Source organism: Salmo salar, chromosome ssa09, assembly GCF_905237065.1.
Source record: "Salmo salar chromosome ssa09, Ssal_v3.1, whole genome shotgun sequence".
NCBI lineage: Eukaryota > Metazoa > Chordata > Actinopteri > Salmoniformes > Salmonidae > Salmo > Salmo salar.
The window spans coordinates 83,608,936-83,628,478 of record NC_059450.1 but is presented as its reverse complement, the minus strand read 5'-3'; the positions used below and the strand labels follow the sequence as shown (position 1 = coordinate 83,628,478).

At 42.8% G+C, this 19,543-nt stretch overlaps 1 protein-coding gene across 6 annotated transcripts in view; it reads left to right on the top strand.

The window, feature by feature from the left end:
• LOC106612112 (serine/threonine-protein phosphatase 2B catalytic subunit alpha isoform) overlaps positions 1–19,543 on the top strand; it is a 61,349-nt gene that overhangs the window by 36,705 nt on the left and 5,101 nt on the right. For 3 of the 6 annotated variants that reach the window (XM_045724112.1, XM_014212991.2, XM_014212992.2), the window contains exons 5-13: positions 7–152; positions 532–671; positions 2,049–2,126; positions 2,876–2,970; positions 3,064–3,189; positions 3,967–4,050; positions 5,810–5,894; positions 5,986–6,083; positions 7,553–7,600. In XM_045724112.1, the coding sequence (XP_045580068.1) occupies positions 7–152; positions 532–671; positions 2,049–2,126; positions 2,876–2,970; positions 3,064–3,189; positions 3,967–4,050; positions 5,810–5,894; positions 5,986–6,083; positions 7,553–7,600 (900 nt within the window). Of the gene's footprint in view, positions 1–6; positions 153–531; positions 672–2,048; positions 2,127–2,875; positions 2,971–3,063; positions 3,190–3,966; positions 4,051–5,809; positions 5,895–5,985; positions 6,368–7,552; positions 7,601–19,543 lie in introns of all 6 variants that reach the window. The other 3 variants (XR_001330229.2, XR_001330230.2, XM_045724113.1) reach the window with 3 other exon arrangements.

Here is a 19,543-nt window from a genome sequence, read left to right as displayed (position 1 = left end):
CCTCAGGTAAGATAAAGTACTCTGAGCAGGTGTATGACTCGTGTATGGATGCGTTTGACTGCCTGCCGCTGGCTGCTCTGATGAACCAGCAGTTCCTGTGTGTCCATGGAGGGCTCTCGCCAGAGATCCACACGCTCGACGACATCAAAAAGGTTCAGACACAACGCCCACTGTACTGTAAATGTTTTTTATTACACACAAACACACACACACTGTTAATGCCCTGGTTACCATGAAGATTCAACCCTTGTTTTGACTCCACTTCCTGTACAGTACATGCTGTTGTTTCCATGCTGTTCTCTCTCTCTCTCTCTCTCTCTCTCTCTCTCTCTCTCTCTCTCTCTCTCTCTCTCTCTCTCTCTCTCTCTGTGTGTTTGTGTGTTAATTCTGTGTGTTCTGTTTGTTTCTCTAGTCCAGTTGAACAGGTTCTGTTATCTCTGTGTTCTGGTTATCTCTTGTGTAGATAGGAATATATTGTGTCTGTACAGTGAATGCATCTGTTGTGTTGTTGTCGTCGTCTCTGTAATCCAGCTGGACAGGTTCAAGGAGCCTCCAGCTTTCGGGCCCATGTGTGACCTGCTGTGGGCCGACCCACTCGAAGACTTTGGCAACGAGAAGACGCAAGAGTACTTCGGCCACAACACAGTCAGAGGCTGCTCTTATTTCTACAGGTAAACGCGTGTTTTAACATGACAACGCACACAGACAACAATACGGATACACACACTCACATCTGGTGCTTCTTTAGGTGTGCTATACAGGGGAAAGGTGAGGAACACCGTACTGGAGGGGAGATGGAAACATGTTGTACTGGTAGACTACAAGCTGCTTCAGAGATCCAACAACCAAAGACTAATTGGGATTTGTACAACAGCTGCAGAACCACACGTACATTCTTCAGCTTAAACCATATCCCACTGCTTTAAGGTTTCCCAGTAGGTATTCCCAGCAGTCATAGGTACAGTCATCAATATAATGCTATCCAGTCCAAACAAGTTTGTCGAAGCTTTACTGATCATTTATTTAATGATTTGTTTCTGTTTTTGTTGCTCCACTTTTTGTATCTGTATCTTGTATGTTGAGTTGTTTGTATGTGAGACAAATGGTTTTTTTCCCCTGTATTTTTCTTTGTTTGTTTATTTGTTGTGATATCTCTATAGAATTGTTGTTTTCTAGGACTGAACTGAGGGAGGGTGTGGGGTGGGTATATGGGGTGATTGGGGTGGGTATATGGGGTGATTGGGGTGGGTATATGGGGTGATTGGGGTGGGTATATGGGGTGATTGGGGTGAGTATATGGGGTGATTGGGGTGGGTATATGGGGTGATTGGGGTGGGTATATGGGGTGATTGGGGTGAGTATATGGGGTGATTGGGGTGGGTATATGGGGTGATTGGGGTGGGTATATGGGGTGATTGGGGTGAGTATATGGGGTGATTGGGGTGGGTATATGGGGTGATTGGGGTGGGTATATGGGGTGATTGGGTGGGTGGCTTGGAGGGGGTTGGGGTGAGTGGTTTAGAGGGAATCAAGGTGGGTGGACTGAGGTGTGTGGAGGGAGGGCTTGGGACATGGTAAAATCTTTGTACATACATTGATGTACATTTAGTAACATTTTTATAAAAACATATATAAAAAAAAAAAAAACATCCCACAATCCCTAGGGAGACTGCACCGTTCTGTTTCCATGACGACTGGCTACTACTGCTAGATTGGGGATTGATATTAAGAACAGTGAGGAAAAAAGAGTTTGAGAGAGACAGGGAGTGAGGGAGAAAAAAAGAGATGAATAAAATGAGAGACCAGAGGATTGACGTGATGGATAGTTGAGACTGTTGTCATAATATGGTGCTATACAATATGGAGCCTACACCAGTCTACCGAGAGAAACATACACTGCCCTCCTACTAGATCTGCATCTGCTGTTCATTTTGGGCTCAATGATGACCCCTGGTGGTCATTCAATGTAAACTGTTTCAGAGTAGGCCTACTATCCTAGTCTGATCTAATGCAGGGTTGTTCAGAATGAAATATCTCTCTCTCTCCAGTTACCCTGCAGTGTGTGAGTTTCTACAGACCAACAACTTGTTGTCAGTCATCAGAGCACATGAAGCGCAAGATTCTGGGTAAGAGAAGCCCTACTTTTTCTTAGGTTATTGACAAAACACTGTGTTATTCTTCACATGGTGAGTGACATAGTGACAGTAAACTCTAACTTAATGTATTATGTTTGAAAACATTCGCCTGTTCACCCCAGTGTGTGTTGATCTGGGGCTGGGGATGTGGGTTAAGTGTTTGGGGGGTGGGGATGTGGGTTAAGTGTTTGGGGATGTGGGTTATGTGTTTGGGGGGTGGGGATGTGGGTTAAGTGTTTGGGGGTGGGGATGTGGGTTAAGTGTTTGGGGGTGGGGATGTGGGTTAAGTGTTTGGGGGTGGGGATGTGGGTTAAGTGTTTGGGGGTGGGGATGTGGGTTAAGTGTTTGGGGGTGGGGATGTGGGTTAAGTGTTTGGGGAGTGGGGATGTGGGTTAAGTGTTTGGGGGTGGGGATGTGGGTTAAGTGTTTGGGGGTGGGGATGTGGGTTAAGTGTTTGGGGGTGGGGATGTGGGTTAAGTGTTTGGGGGTGGGGATGTGGGTTAATAGGTGATAGGGGTTGTTATGTCAACACAAACAGTTCAGTCAACCAAAACAGCAGCGTCAGGTTTCATTATCAAATCATTCCATTTCTAAACACAGTTATCCATAGTCAAGTCTAACCTTAACCACACAACAACCACATCTTTAACCCTACACCCCTTAATGTTGAACCCCGATCTATGGAATCCTAACCCTAACCCTAATCCTAATCTGGATTCCCTGACTGTGTCCCTGTTCAGGTACCGGATGTATAGAAAGAGTCAGACTACAGGCTTTCCCTCCCTCATCACCATCTTCTCAGCGCCTAACTACCTGGACGTCTACAACAACAAAGGTGAGAGACACACACACACACGCGTGCACACGCACACACACACCAGTAGGCTATGAGTGTGTAACAGGGCTGCCCACTCTCATTCTCTCACAGCGGCGGTTCTGAAGTATGAGAACAACGTGATGAACATCCGCCAGTTCAACTGTTCCCCTCATCCCTACTGGCTGCCCAACTTCATGGATGTCTTCACCTGGTCCCTGCCCTTCGTTGGAGAGAAAGGTGGGAACAACGACTACCCGTATTACAAACACCAAAATAATATGTTCTCTGTTCTGTCTCTGTCTTTGCCTGTCTCTCTCGCTCTCTCTCTCTCTCTCCCTCTGTCTCTCTCTGTCTCTGTCTCTCTCTCTCTGTGTCACTCTCTCTCTCTCTCTGATTCTGTCTCTCTCTCTCTGTCTCAGAAAGGAAAATAAATAAACATAAATATGGGTTGTATTTACAGTAGTGTTTGTGCTTCACTGGTTGCCATTTTCTTGTGGTAACAAGTTACAAATCTTGCTGCTGTGATGGTACACTGTAGTATTTCACCCAATAGATATGGGAGTTTATCAATATTGGGTTTATTTTCAAATTATTTTTGAGTCTGTGTAATCTGAGGGAAATATGTGTCTCTAATATGGTCATACATTTGGCAGTGCCCTCTCTCTCTGTCTCATATTGACCGTGCCCTCCTTCTCTCTCTCTCTCTCTCCCTCTCTCTCTCTCTCTCTCTCTCTCTCTCTCTCTCTCTCTCTCTCTCTCTCTCTCTCTCTCTCTCTCTCTCTCTCTCTCTCACTCTCTCTCTCTCTCTCTCTCTCTCTCTCTCTCTCTCTCTCTCTAATTCAATTCATGGGTTTTATTGGCATGGGAAACATATGTTAACATTGCCAAAACAAGTGAAGTAGATAATATACAAAAGTGAAATAAACAATAAAAGTAAACATTACACTCACAGATGTTCCAAAAGAATAAAGACATTACAAATGTCTGTCTCTCTCTGTCTCTATCTTTCCACAGTGACAGAGATGCTGGTGAATGTTCTCAGTATCTGTTCAGATGATGAGCTCATGGAGAATGATGGAGAGGAAGAGGTCTATGATGGTAATCATACCTTTATAGAGCTTGTAGTCCTAAAAACCAATGAGTTACCTCTGGTCCGTTCAGCCATAACCCAATGAGTTACCTCTGGTCCGTTCAGCCATACCCCAATGAGTTACCTCTGGTCCGTTCAGCCATAACCCAATGAGTTACCTCTGGTCCGTTCAGCCATACCCCAATGAGTTACCTCTGGTCCGTTCAGCCATAACCCAATGAGTTACCTCTGGTCCGTTCAGCCATACCCCAATGAGTTACCTCTGGTCCGTTCAGCCATAACCCAATGAGTTACCTCTGGTCCGTTCAGCCATACCCCAATGAGTTACCTCTGGTCCGTTCAGCCATACCCCAATGAGTTACCTCTGGTCCGTTCAGCCATACCCCAATGAGTTACCTCTGGTCCGTTCAGCCATACCCCAATGAGTTACCTCTGGTCCGTTCAGCCATACCCCAATGAGTTACCTCTGGTCCGTTCAGCCTACCCCAATGAGTTACCTCTGGTCCGTTCAGCCATACCCCAATGAGTTACCTCTGGTCCGTTCAGCCATAACCCAATGAGTTACCTCTGGTCCGTTCAGCCATACCCCAATGAGTTACCTCTGGTCCGTTCAGCCATACCCCAATGAGTTACCTCTGGTCCGTTCAGCCATACCCCAATGAGTTACCTCTGGTCCGTTCAGCCATAACCCAATGAGTTACCTCTGGTCCGTTCAGCCATACCCCAAGGAGTTACCTCTGGTCCGTTCAGCCATACCCCAATGAGTTACCTCTGGTCCGTTCAGCCTACCCAATGAGTTACCTCTGGTCCGTTCAGCCATACCCCAATGAGTTACCTCTGGTCCGTTCAGCCTACCCCAATGAGTTACCTCTGGTCCGTTCAGCCATACCCCAATGAGTTACCTCTGGTCCGTTCAGCCTACCCCAATGAGTTACCTCTGGTCCGTTCAGCCATACCCCAATGAGTTACCTCTGGTCCGTTCAGCCATAACCCAATGAGTTACCTCTGGTCCGTTCAGCCTACCCCAATGAGTTACCTCTGGTCCGTTCAGCCATACCCCAATGAGTTACCTCTGGTCCGTTCAGCCTACCCCAATGAGTTACCTCTGGTCCGTTCAGCCATACCCCAATGAGTTACCTCTGGTCCGTTCAGCCATACCCCAATGAGTTACCTCTGGTCCGTTCAGCCATACCCCAATGGGGAAAGAATAGGGTTTTAGGATAAACGGCAAAAATAAGGTCAAATCAAATCAAAGTTTATTTGTCACGTGCGCTGAATACAACAGGTGTAGACCTTACAGTGAAATACTTACTTACAGGCTCTAACCAAAGGTGTGTGTGTGTGTGTGTGTGTGTGTGTGTGTGTGTGTGTGTGTGTGTGTGTGTGGGTGTGTGGGTGTGTGGGTGTGTGGGTGGGGGTGGGTGGGTGGGTAAGTAAGAAATAAAACAACAGTAAAAAGACATTTGAAGATAGCAGTAGCGAGGCTACATACAGACACCGGTTAGTCGGGATAATTGAGGTAGTATGTACATGTAGATATGGTTAAAGTGACTATGCATATATGATGAACAGAGAGAAGCAGTAGCGTAAAAGAGGGGTTGGTGGGTGGTGGGACACAATGCAGGTCTGAGGTTAACACGGGTTTAGGAGATCTTATACGTGTTGATTGGTTGGTTCCAGTTCACTCTATTGTCAATATAACCTTCCTTTTCACGTCCTTGTGATTGGTGTCCTGTGTTTTACTCCTCTGTGATTGGTTCCTTCCAGCCAATGCAGCGGCAGCTAGGAAAGAGGTGATCAGGAACAAGATCCGTGCCATCGGGAAGATGGCCAAAATGTTCCAAGTTTTACGGTGAGTGAGCTTCAGTGTGTGTGTGTGTGTGTGCGTGCATGCGTGTGTGTGTGTGTGTGTTTTTTTAATCCTCTATGTGTGTGTGTTTTAGGGAGGAGAGTGAAAACGTTTTGACCCTGAAGGGACTGACACCCACTGGCATGCTGCCCAGTGGAGTTCTGTCTGGAGGCAAGCAGACTCTGCAGAGCGGTGAGTACACACACACACTGGCATGCTGCCCAGTGGAGTTCTGTCTGGAGGCAAGCAGACTCTGCAGAGCGGTGAGTACACACACACACTGGCATGCTGCCCAGTGGAGTTCTGTCTGGAGGCAAGCAGACTCTGCAGAGCGGTGAGTACACACACACACTGGCATGCTGCCCAGTGGAGTTCTGTCTGGAGGCAAGCAGACTCTGCAGAGCGGTGAGTACACACACACACTGGCATGCTGCCCAGTGGAGTTCTGTCTGGAGGCAAGCAGACTCTGCAGAGCGGTGAGTACACACACACACTGGCAAACACGCCCACACACATATATACACACATATTTACATACACTCTCATGACGCATGCACATACGTACACACACACACACATTCCCACTTTCTCACACACATTTGCATACACACACTACACACATCTATCTATCTATCTATCTATCTATCTATCTATCTATCTATCTATCTATCTATCTATCTATCTATCTATCTATCTATCTATCTGTCTGTCTGTCTGTCTGTCTGTCTGTCTGTCTGTCTGTCTGTCTGTCTGTCTGTCTGTCTGTCTGTCTGTCTGTCTGTCTGTCTGTCTGTCTGTCTGTCTGTCTGTCTGTCTGTCTGTCTGTCTGTCTGTCTGTCTGTCTGTCTGTCTGTCCTTCATTTCTTTTCCTCTGTCACCCTCTTTATTTCTCTCTCTCTCTCTCTCTCTCTATCCCATGTTCATCCTCTGCCACCCTCTATCTCTCTCTCTCTATCCCATGTTCATCCTCTGTCGCTCTCTCTCTCTCTCTAGCCCATGTTCATCCTGTGTCACCATCTCTCTCTCTCTCTCTCTATCCCATGTTCATCCTCTGTCACCCTCTCTCTCTATCCCATGTTCATCCTCTGTCACCCTCTCTCTCTATCCCATGTTCATCCTCTGTCACCCTCTCTCTCTATCCCATGTTCATCCTCTGTCACCCTCTCTCTCTATCCCATGTTCATCCTCTGTCACCCTCTCTCTCTCACTATCCCATGTTCATCTTCTGTCACTCTCTCTCTCTCTCTATCCCATGTTCACCCTCTGTCGCTCTCTCTCTCTATCCCATGTTCATCCTCTGTCACCCTCTCTCTCTCTTTCTCTCTATCCAATGTTCATCCTCTGTCACCCTCTTTCTCTCTCTCTCTCTCTCTCTCTCCCATGTCCGTCATCTGTTACTCACCACATCAGTCAGTGTCACCCTCACCTCACTACTGCTGAGGAGTAATAGCCTGGTGTATGTGTGTATGTGTGTGAGCTAACGCTAGCTACCGAACATGCTAACACCAAACGCCCTCTGTGCTGAGGGCTGCAGTGCCGCTCTAAGGGTTTTGCATGAATAACCCTCACCCTCCTCCCTCTTTCTCTCTCCCTCTCTTTCTCCTTCACGCTCTATCTTTCTCTCGCTCTCACTCCCTCTTTCTCTTTCTCTCCATACTCAGCTACCATTGAGGCCATTGAAGCCATTGATCCTGTTGAGGACGCAGAAGGTAAATTCCACTCATGCATCAACAATGAGATTAAGCGAGTGAGTGTGTGAGAGAATGAAAGAGGTAGAGAAAGAGGGGGATGAGGCATGGCGACCCATCTACGCCATACACGCCATCCCTTCAATGCATTGAGCTCTTCTAACAGCACTGCTCATGGTGAAGCCTGGCTGCTCTTATTCTTTCTCCTCACACACACTCCCCTCTACACACTCCTCACACACACACACACACACACACACACACACACACACACACACACACACACACACACACACACACACACACACACACACACACACACACACACACACACACACACACTCCCCTCTACACACTTCTCACACTTCTCTCTCTCTCACACACACTCCCCTCTACACACTTCTCACACTTCTCTCACACATACACACACACACACACACACACACACACACACACACACACACACACACACACACACACACACACACACACACACACACACACACACACACTCTCTCCCCTCTATATATTCCACACACACACACACACACACAGACTCCCCTCTACACACTCCTCACACACACACACACACACACACACACACCCTCAAACACACATTCCCCCAGACACGCTCCACACACACACACACACACACACACAAACACACACAACGGTAAGACAGTGACTAATCATAAGTGTGTATCATCTGGGGGAGGAATCTGACCCTACGATATTTCTAACATCGTCCCTACACAATGACATCATCCCTACACAACCTCTGCTATTTGATTTCGGTACAACAACATGTGCTGTGTGGAGCCTGTGGTGGCTAATTTCTGCATTACCAAATGAGGAGAGTTACAAACACACCAGTCCGAGTTAACTACATCTTTAATACTTAAGATACTTTTGCAAAAGCACTTGACCTTCAATAATGCACTCTCTCGAATGAACCAGGAAGGTGACAACACCTTCAATACAAAGAGCTTTTATAACCACGGTCCACCCCTCTCTACATACATGTCAAACCACAGATACATAGAATGGGTCACAAGGTTAAGTTTTGTATGACAGATATCCATAAAACACAGCAGGCAGTAACTGCTATATCAACAGGGTTCATTGTATAGCCCAGTATCTGGTCCCCTTAGAACCGTCCCTCCCTGGTACGGTATTGAACAGAACTATTAGCTCATGTCCTCTGGAATGCTTTTTAGGCGTTCTTATCAAAATACATCATAAATCTCCTCTGTCAGTGCTATCTCATAGTAGCCCATCCTCAGTAAAACACCTCTTGTTCCCACTCCTGGACAAGCTCACTGAGGGGAGTGACTGGCGCACAGACATTGTGGAGACAAATAATTGGTTCCCCATTAATCACGCCATCCCTTCACGTGGTTTAAGAATAGGAAAAGACACATTCCCATGAAGACAAGTCTGACCTCTCCCCTCTCTGGGCCACAAGTGACTGAGCCCCAGCTAAGGGAAACGTGCAACTGAAACATACCAGAGTCCAAAGGACACTTTCTAATGACAAGTATCTCACATAACCATATTATACTAATAAAACATCTTAATCATCTATGTTACCCAACTAATTCTGATTCATCCACCACAAGCCTGTGGAGTTTTGCGTTGGAAACGTGATGTTCCGTGGTGACACACATTGTTAACACATGAACACTACAATCTTTATGTAGACTGTCAGTCGCTAGTAGGATACTGTTGAATCTTGACACTTATAAGTCTGGAAGGATAGTGGATTGTAAGTGTGTAAATGATTCTGTAAGTGTTCACTATATTCTGTTTGTACTGGCCTAGCTGTTGTGTGTAGTAACTAGTAGGGTTGGGTGGTATCCAGATGTTCATAGTGGATTGATAGTGGATTGATTTATACATACAGTGCATTCGGAAAGTATTCAGACCCCTTGACTTTTTCCATATTTTGTTACGTTACTGCCTTATTCTAAAATTGATTGAATAAAAAATTATCCTCATCAATGTACACACAATACCCCATAATGACAAAGCACCTGAACTGTTTTATAGAAATGTTTGCAAATCTATAAAAAAAAAACTGAAATACCTGATTTACATAAGTATTCAGATCCTTTGCTATGAGACTCGAAATTGAGTTCAGGTGCATCCTGTTTCCATTGATCATCCTTAAGATGTTTCTACAACTTGATTTGAGTCCACCTGTGGTAAATTCAATTGTTTTGACATGATTTGGAAAGGCACACAACTGTCTATGTAAGGTCCCACAGTTGTCAGAGAAAAAACCAAGCCATGAGGTCGAAGGAATTGTCCGTAGAGCTCCGAGACAGGGTTGTGTCGATGCACAGATCTGGGGAAGGGTACCAAAAAATCTCCATCGTAATTTAAATATACTTTTTATTGATTTATTTTTGTTGTCATTTTTACCCCCTTTTTCACTCCAATTTTGTGATCTTGTCTCATCGCTGCAACTCCCCAATGGGCTCAGGAGAGGCGAAGGTCCAGTCATGCGTCCTCCGAAACATGACCCGCCAAGCTGCACTTCTTAATATCCGCTCGCTTAACCCGGAAGCCAGCTGCACCAATGTGTTGGAGGAAACACTGTTCAACTGATGACCGAAGTCAGCCTGCAGGTGCCAGGCCCGCCACAAGGTGTCACTAGAGCGCGATGAACCAAGCAAAGCCCTCCTGGCCTATGGGACTCCGGGTCACGGCCATTAATGGCACAGCCTGGGATCGAACCCCAGGCTGTAGTGATGCCACAACACTGTGACGCTGCGCCACTCAGGAGGCCCCCATCGTTCTTAAATGGAAGAAGTTTAGAACCACCAAGACTTTTCCTAGAGCTGGCTGCACGGCCAAACTGAGCAATCGGGGGGAGAGGGGCCTTGGTGACTCTGACAGAGCTCCAGAGTTCCTCTGTGGAGATGGGAGAACCTTCCAGAAGGACAACCATCTCTGCAGCACTCCACCAATCAGGCATTTACGGTAGAGTGGCCAGACGGAAGTCACTCCTCAGAAAAAGGCACATGATAGCCCACATGGAGTTTGCAAAAAGGTACCTAAAGGACTCTCAGATCATGAGAAACAAGATTCTTTGGTCTGATGAAACCAAGATTGAACTCTTTGGCCTGAATGCCAAGCGTCACATCTAGAGGAAACCTGGCACCATCCCTACGGTGAAGCATGGTGGTGGCAGAATCATGCCGTGGAGATGTTTTTCAGCGGCAGGGACTGGGAGACTAGTCAGGATCGAGGGAAAGACGAACAGAGCAAAGTACAGAGGGTTCCTTGATGATAACCAGCTCCAGAGCGCTCAGGACCTCAGACTGGGGCGAAGGTTCACCATCCAACAGGACATCTCTGGAGAGATCTGAAAATAGCTGTGCAGCGATGCTCCCCATCCAAACTGACAGAGCTTGAGAGGATCTTCAGAGAAGAATGGGAGAAACTCCCCAAATACAGGTGTGCCAAGCTTGTAGCGTCATACTTCAACAAAGTAATGAGGAAAGAGTTTTTTATTTTTAATACATATGCAAACATTTCTAAAAACCTGTTTTTGCTTTGTCATTATGGGGTATTGTGTGTAGATTGATGAGGGTGAAAAACAATTGAATCAATTTTAGAATAAGGCTGTAACATAACAACATGTGGAAAAAGTCAAGGGGTCTGCATTGTATATAGCATGGAGCTACCGAATGTCATTTTTGGTGAGTTTGGACATTTATAAGCGAATGTGAATGAGAGACACTGTGAAAATGAACAAAGTTTTGACGCATGCTTGTCTGAGGTTAGAAGCAGCTTGTGAACTGTTGTGGAAATTCTAACCAATTGAGAGAGACTTTGTTATTTCTTCAAACAATCAATCTTTATTAATAAGAATTGCAATAATGAAGCTGGTCAGTCATGCACTCTGAAGTGTAAGGCTGAGAGCTCGATGACACAATGAGTACAGAAGCCTTATATAGTCAAACTATCTTACGCAAGCATATACAAAACATCTTGGTATGTGTTCATGTGTGGTGAATGAGACTAAACTATGGTAGAAGGTACAGACTAACTGTAAATTGGTCATCTCGTTCTGTAGCAACAGCTAGTTATTCTACTCTTCTAGTGAGGTCTCAAAACAACAGGAAATCACTTTAGACAGATTCTCTGAAGAAAATCAACGGTTTCCTGAATTGGGTCAAGCAAGCGCTTTTTGCTGTCTCCCCAGAGGGTGTGTGGTTGCACACCCACACACACATACACAAGCATAAACTTAAAGAGATCCTTCAACACATTAGAAGTCATATAAACTGAAAGAGGTTAACAAAGATTTGTCACTCACGGTACATGCTGTGTCTGTGTGGAGTCTGGAGTTGCTAGGGCAACAGGCCTGCCTGCTCTGCTCGAAGAAGATGGGGCAAGAAGATGGGGCAATAGCAGACGGACCGAGAACGGAGAGGAGAAAAAAACGGCATAAAATCAAGATAGCAGGCAGTTGTACAGATTTCACAAACACAATATGATGCCCTTTCTCCTTATTAATTCAGCCACTTACTGAGATAACTAGCAAGTTAATGGGACGCGTTAATGCAGAATGCTGCGATTTTTACGCAGACAAAAATATTAAACGCATAAGAAATATCTTGCTGCGTTTTGAAGACGCAGATCTAAAATGCTTCTTATTGTAATTTCTGCTCGGCATCAGACACATTTTGTGCTTCAGTTGCACTTCTCCACTCGGATGACAGAGCTCTGACTGATATGTGTAGCTACTTTTCTCTGGTTGTTTTCCATATAGACTACTTTTCTCTAGTACTTTTCCATGTAGACTACTTTTTCCCGGTATAATGCAAGATTAACTTTAAGCAAAACATTAGGAAATGTAGCTAGCTACATTCTTTCTATGATAAACATTAGAAATATGATGGCAATGCATCGTTTTTAGCCAAAAATACCTTGCTTTTTCATTGTAAACTCATTTACTTGTGAGGCTGCTGGACATCTGTCATCTGATGAAAATGAAGCTATTTTCTGCTGAATGTGTTGAACAAAAATGTATACTGAACAAAAACATAAACGCAACATGCAACAATTTCAACTATTTTACTGAGTTACAGTTCATATAAGGAAATCAGTCAATCGAAATACATTCATTAGGCCCTAATCTATGAATTTCACATCACTGGGCAGGGTGGCAGCCATGGGTGGGCCTGCGAGGGCATAGCCCCCCCCCCTTATGAGCTAGGCCCAGCCAATCAGAATGAGTTTTATTACAGACATAAATACCCTTCAGTTTCATCAGCTGTCCGGGTGGCTAGTCTCAGATGATCCCGCAGGTGAAGAAGCCGGAAGGGACGTCCTGGGCTGGCGTGGTTACACGTGGTCTGCGGTTGTGAGGCCGGGTTGGACGTACTGCCATATTCTCTAAAACGATGTCGGACGCGGCTTATGGTAGATAGATAAAGGTGGATGGATTATCTTATTCAATTCTCTGGCAACTGCTCTGGTGGACATTCCTGCAGTCAGCATGCCAATTCTGCGCTCCCTGAAAATATAGACATCTGTGGCATTGTGTTGTGTGACAAAACTGCATATTTTTGTGGCTTTTTATTGTCCCCCGCACAAGGTGCACCTGTGTAATGATTATGATGTTTAATCAGATTTTAACAGGGACGTAAACAAATTTGTGCACAAAATTTGAAAGAAATAAGCTTTTTGCATTTTTTCTCTTAATATTGTACAAGTTGACTGCAGGTATTTACTTAAAAAGTAGCTACAAATATTAAAATGTATTGAAAAACTTCAAAGAAATAGCTTAAACAGCATTGAAAACCAAACCCCTAGCTATTTCCAAATACCCCAGTATATATATATATTTTTTATTTATTTAACTAGACAAGTCAGTTAAGAGCAAATGCGTATTTACAATGACAGCCTACCCCGGCCAAACCCGGACGATGCTGGGCCAATTGTGTGCCGCCCTATGGGACTCTCAATCACGGCCAGATGTGATACAGCCTGGAATCGAACCAGGGACTGTAGTGATGCCTCTTGCACTGAGCTGCAGTGCCTTAGACCGCTGCGCAACTCGGGAGCCCTATAGGGTATATACGGCATACCGCCCAAGCCTTGTAACCGGTTATCGTGTGTAGGAACTGCTTATCGTGTGTGTATGTAGCAAGCAGGCTTGTGGACAATTCCATTTAAATTCCAATCAATTCAGAATTAAACCAAATTCCAATTCCAAATTTTCCTAATTGAAAAGCACAGAAGAGAATTGGAATTTCAGTATACTTCCTGAATTGACTGGAATTGAAATGAAGTTGACCCCAAGCCTGGGTCACACATATTGTATATATTCCATATATATTTCATATAGTGCCAAATAGGGGTTTCTTTGGTTCCTAACGATAGTAGATCCCTTTTTCGTGCTGTATAGAACCCTTTTTGGACGGTTCTATAAAGAAACATGCTCATATGGTTCTAAATGGAACCTTTATAGTGTTATAAAGAACACTTTCCTGAGGTTCTATAAAGAACATGAGTCATATGTAACCGTCACTGGCCATAGTCATATTTAACATGTAATGGCAAAACACAACTGATAGACTGGAATGACACGCTCACTCACAGTTGAAAAGGAGCTGTGAGCAAACAAAGCCCCAAAATATTTGAATGAACCGACACCCCTACATTTTAATTGTCAATAAAAGAGGAAAGAACCCATTTTCAGAACTGCAAAGAACCATTGAAGGGCTCAAACGGTTATTTGAGTCATTATGGTTCCACATAGAACCACCATCTAAAAATAGCCCATATTAACACATGCAGCCTGAGGAACAAGTTCCATGAAGTCAATCATTTGCTAGTAACAGATGACATTCATATTCTGACTATCTGTCACGTTTGTCGTATGAAGAAGGGGATCAAAGCGAAGCGTGTGTATCGTTCCACATTTTATTATCACTGTGAAACTATGCAAGACATATAAATAGACTAATAAACAAAACAACAAACCGTGACGAAGTGGCGCAACATACACTAACTCACACTACCGAAAAGACAGAAATGCCCACGGAGGCGGTGTTGTGGTCTATATTCAGAACGACATTCCTGTAAAGCTTAGAGACGATCTAATGTTAAATACTGTTGAAGTAATATGGCTACAGGTTCATCTGCCTCACTTAAAGCCCATTCTTCTGGGAAGCTGCTATAGACCACCAAGTGCTAACAGTCAGTACCTGGATAATATGTGTGAAATGCTTGATAATGTATGTGATATCAACAGAGAAGTATATTTTCTGGGTGATTTCAATATTGACTGGCTTTCATCAAGCTGCCCAACCAAGTAAAACATTCAAACTGTAACCAGTGCCTGCGAACTGGTTCAGGTTATCAGTCAACCTACCAGGGTAGTTACAAACAGCACAGGAATTAAATCATGTATTGATCACATCTTTACTAATGCTGCAGATATTTGCTTTAAAGCAGTATCCAAATCCATCGGATGTAGTGATCACAATATAGTAGCCATATCTAGGAAAAACAAAGTTCCAAGGGCTGGGCCTAATATAGTGTATAAGAGGTCATACAATAAGTTTTGTAGTGATTCATGTGTTGATGATGTAAAGAATATTTGTTGGTCTGTGGTGTGTAATGAAGAGCAACCAGACGCTGCACTTGACGCATTTATGAAATTACTTATTCCAGTTACTAATAAGCACACACCCATTAAGAAAATGACTGTAAAAACTGTTAAATCCCCTTGGATTGATGAGGAATTGAAAAATTGAATGGTTGAGAGGGATGAGGCAAAAGGTATGGCAAATAAGTCTAGCAACCCAACTGATTAGCAAACGTACTGCAAATTAAGAAATCATGTTACTAAACAAAATAAAAATACAAATAAACTATACTATGAAACAAAAATCAATGATATAACAAATGATGTAAAACGCTTTGGAGCACCTTAAATGACATTTTTGGAAAAAAGGCTAACTCGGCTCCGTCATTCATTGAATCAGATGGCTCATTCATCACAAAGCCCACTGATATTGCAAACTACTTTAATTACTTTTTCATTGGCAAGATAAGCAAACTCAGGTATGACATGTCAGTTGATGTCGGAAGTTTACATACACCATACATTTAAAATCAGTTTTTCACAATTCCTGACATTTAATCCTAGTAAAAATTCCCTGTCTTAGGTCAGTTAGGATCACCACTTTATTTTAAGAATATGAAATGTCAGAATAATAGTAGAGAGAATGATTTATTTCAGCTTTTATTTCTTTCATCACATTCCCAGTGGGTCAGAAGTTTACATACACTCAATTAGTATTTGGTAGCATTGCCTTTAAATTGTTGAATTTGGGTCAAACGTTTCGGGTAGCTTTCCACAAGCTTACCACAATAAGTTGGGTGAATTTTGGCCCATTCCTCCTGACAGAGCTAGTGTAACTGGGTCAGGTTTGTAGGACTCCTTGCTCGCACACGCTTTTTCATTTCTGCCCACAAATTTTCTATAGGATTGAGGTCAGTGCTTTGTGATGGCCACTCCAATACCTCAACTTAGTTGTCCTTAAGCCATTTTGTCACAACTTTGGAAGTATGCTTGGGGTCATTGTCCATTTGGAAGCCCCATTTGCGACCAAGCTTTAACTTCCTGACTGATGTCTAAGATGTTGCTTCAATATATCCACATACATTTCCTTCCTGCAGCAAAGCACCCCCACAACATGATGCTGCCACCCCCATGCTTCACGGTTGGAATGGTGTTCTTCGGCTTGCAAGCCTCCCCCTTTTTCTTCCTAACATAACAATGGTCATTATGACCAAACAGTTCTATTTTTGTTTCATCAGACCAGAGGACATTTCTCCAAAAAGTACAATCTTTGTCCCCATGTGCAGTTGCAAACCGTAGTCTGTCTTTTTTATGGCGGTTTTGGAGCAGTGGCTTCTTCTTTGCTGAGTGTCCTTTCAGGTTAAGTCGATATAGGACTCGTTTTACTGTGGATATAGAAAATGTTGTACCTGTTTCCTCCAGCATCTTCACAGGGTAATTTGCTGTTGTTCTGGGATTGATTTGCACTTTTCGCACTAAAGTACGTTCATCTCTAGGAGACAAAACGTGTCTCCTTCCTGAGTGGTATGACGGCTGCATGGTCCCATGGTGTTTATACTTGCGTACTATTGTTTGTACAGATGAACGTGGTACCTTCAGGCGTTTAGGAATTGCTCCCAAGGATGAACCAGACTTCTGGAGGTCTCCAATTTATTTTCTGAGGTCTTGGCTGATTTCTTTTGATTTTCCCATGATGTCAAGCAAAGAGGCACTGAGTTTGAAGGCAGGCCTTGAAATACATCCACAGGTACACCTCCAATTGACGCAAATTATGTCAATTAGCCTATCAGAAGCTTCTAAAGACATGACATCATGTTCTGGAATTTTCCAAGTTGTTTCAAGGCACAGTCAACTTCGTGTATGTAAACTTCTGACCCACTGGAATTGTGATACAGTGAATTATAAGTGAAACAATCTGTCTGTAAACAATTGTTGGAAAAATTACTTGTGTCATGCACAAAGTAGATGTCCTAACAGACTTGCCAAAACTTTAGTTTGTTAACAAGAAATGTGTGGAGTGGTTGAAAATCGAGTTTTAATGACTCCAACCTAAGTGTATGTAAACTTCCGACTTCAACTGTATATTGGACCAAATTATGAAAGACAAGAATTGTACTTTTGAGTTCCGTAAAGTCAGTGTGGAAGAGGTATTATTGTTGTCTATCAACAATGACAAGCTAGTAAAGTAAAGTACTTCAAGCATATGTTTTCATTTCAGTCTCCACCATCTCCACAAACTGTATGGATTGTATGGATTTGTTTCCTATTAATAATGTAAAATTAACATGTGTATAGAAAGACTCATGTGAAGGCCAAATTACAGAGGAGGAACTTCTTGATGCAATTAAAGCCTTTAAGTCCAGGAAATCTTCAGGGCTGGATGGTATACCAGTGGTGGTATACCAAAATTCTTTGATATACTCAGAGGACCGTTATTAGCATGTTTTAACCACTCCTATATAAATGGTATATTATCGAACACTCAACAAGAAGGTCTGATTTCATTATTACTGAAACAAGGTCCAAGTAGTATATATAAAGATCCAGTCCATTAAACAAATTGGAGGCCTCTCACACTTCAGTATTTTGATGCAAAAATTCTAGCTAAAGCGCAAAGAATTCTATGCTTAGAATGAAAAAGGTTTTGTCAGATATTATAATTAATCCTAATCAGACAGGAGTACTGGAAACAATAGAACAATATGAAATATCTGGGAAACCATTCCTGGTTTTCATAGCTGACTTTGAAAAGGCTTTTGATAAAGTACGACTGGAGTTTATATATAAATGCCTAGAATATTTCAATTTTGGAGAATCTCTTATAAAATGGCAACAATGTACGCTGATGATTCATGTTTTCTTTTAAAACCACAATTAGAATCCCTCCACAGCCTCATGGAGGATCTAGATACTTTCTCTAACCTCTCTGGATTAAAACCTAATTATGATAAGTGTACTTACTATATTATGTATCACAAACATGGTTTACTTTTACATTACCGTGTAGTTTACCAATAAAATGGTCTGACGGGGATGTGGACATACTCGGTATACAAATCCTGAAAGAAAGAAATGATCTCACTCCAATACATTTTAATAGAAAGTTAGCAAAAATAGATAAGATCTTGCTACCATGGACAGGAAAATACCTGTCTATTTGTGGAAAAATCAACCTGTTTAACTCTTTAGTCATATCACAGTTTACCCTGATTAACTCTTTAGTCATATCACAGTTTACCCTGATTAACTCTTTAGTCATATCACAGTTTACCCTGATTAACTCTTTAGTCATATCACAGTTTACCCTGATTAACTCTTTAGTTATATCACAGTTTACCTATTTGCTTATAGTTTTGCCTACACCTAGCGACCTGCTTTTAAAATGATATGAGCAAAAGATATTGCGTTTTATTTGGCATGGCATGCCAGACAAAATTAAAAGGGCTTATTTATTAAATTAATATTTATTCGGAGGGCAGAAATTATTAAATATTAAAGCATTAGACCTCTCACTTAAGGCATCAGTCATACAAAAGTTATTCTAAAATCCAAAATGGTTCTCTAGTAAATTAGTAAGAATGTCTCACCCCATATTCAAGAATAGCCTTTTTCCCTTTATTCAGTAAGGAAAAGTAAGGAACTTGTCTGTCGGCCCTGCATTGAAGACCATAAAAACTGGGTAAAGAAAATTGTGATAAATAAAAATATATACCAGTTTCATTTAAGGATAAAAAAAAATTGGCAGCTGTGCCATATAAATTGCAAAATAGTTGGGAAGAGATTTTCAATGTACCATTCCATGGCACATGGTTTATGAATTGACATGCAAAATGACGCCATATTCAAAACAGAAGTTTTCAATTTAAATTATTATACAAAATTCTTGCAACCAATAGAATGTTATATATATGGGGGATACAATCTTCCCAGCTCTGCAGATTTTGCTGTGAGGAGGCAGAGTCATTAGATCATTTATATTGGTACTGTCCATATGTAGCTCGTTTTTGGTCACAGGTCCAGGAATGGCTGAAGAATTGCAACATTTGCCTAGAGCTAACGCTGCAGATAGCAATACTGGGTAATTTGAAAAGTCATAGTCAATCGATCACTAATATAATAATTATTTGAGCAAAAATGTTTATGTTTAATTTACAATCTGTAGAAACTATGAGAATAGAAAGGTTCCGTACTTTTGTAAAGCATCACAGCACACTTGAAAAATATATGGCATATAGAAATCCAATATGGATGGTGTTAAGAGGTAGATGGGAGGGGTTGAATGGAGCTGAAGGGTGGGACTAATAACAACAAGATATAACAAATGTAAAACATACGGGGTCTGTAAAATGTATATA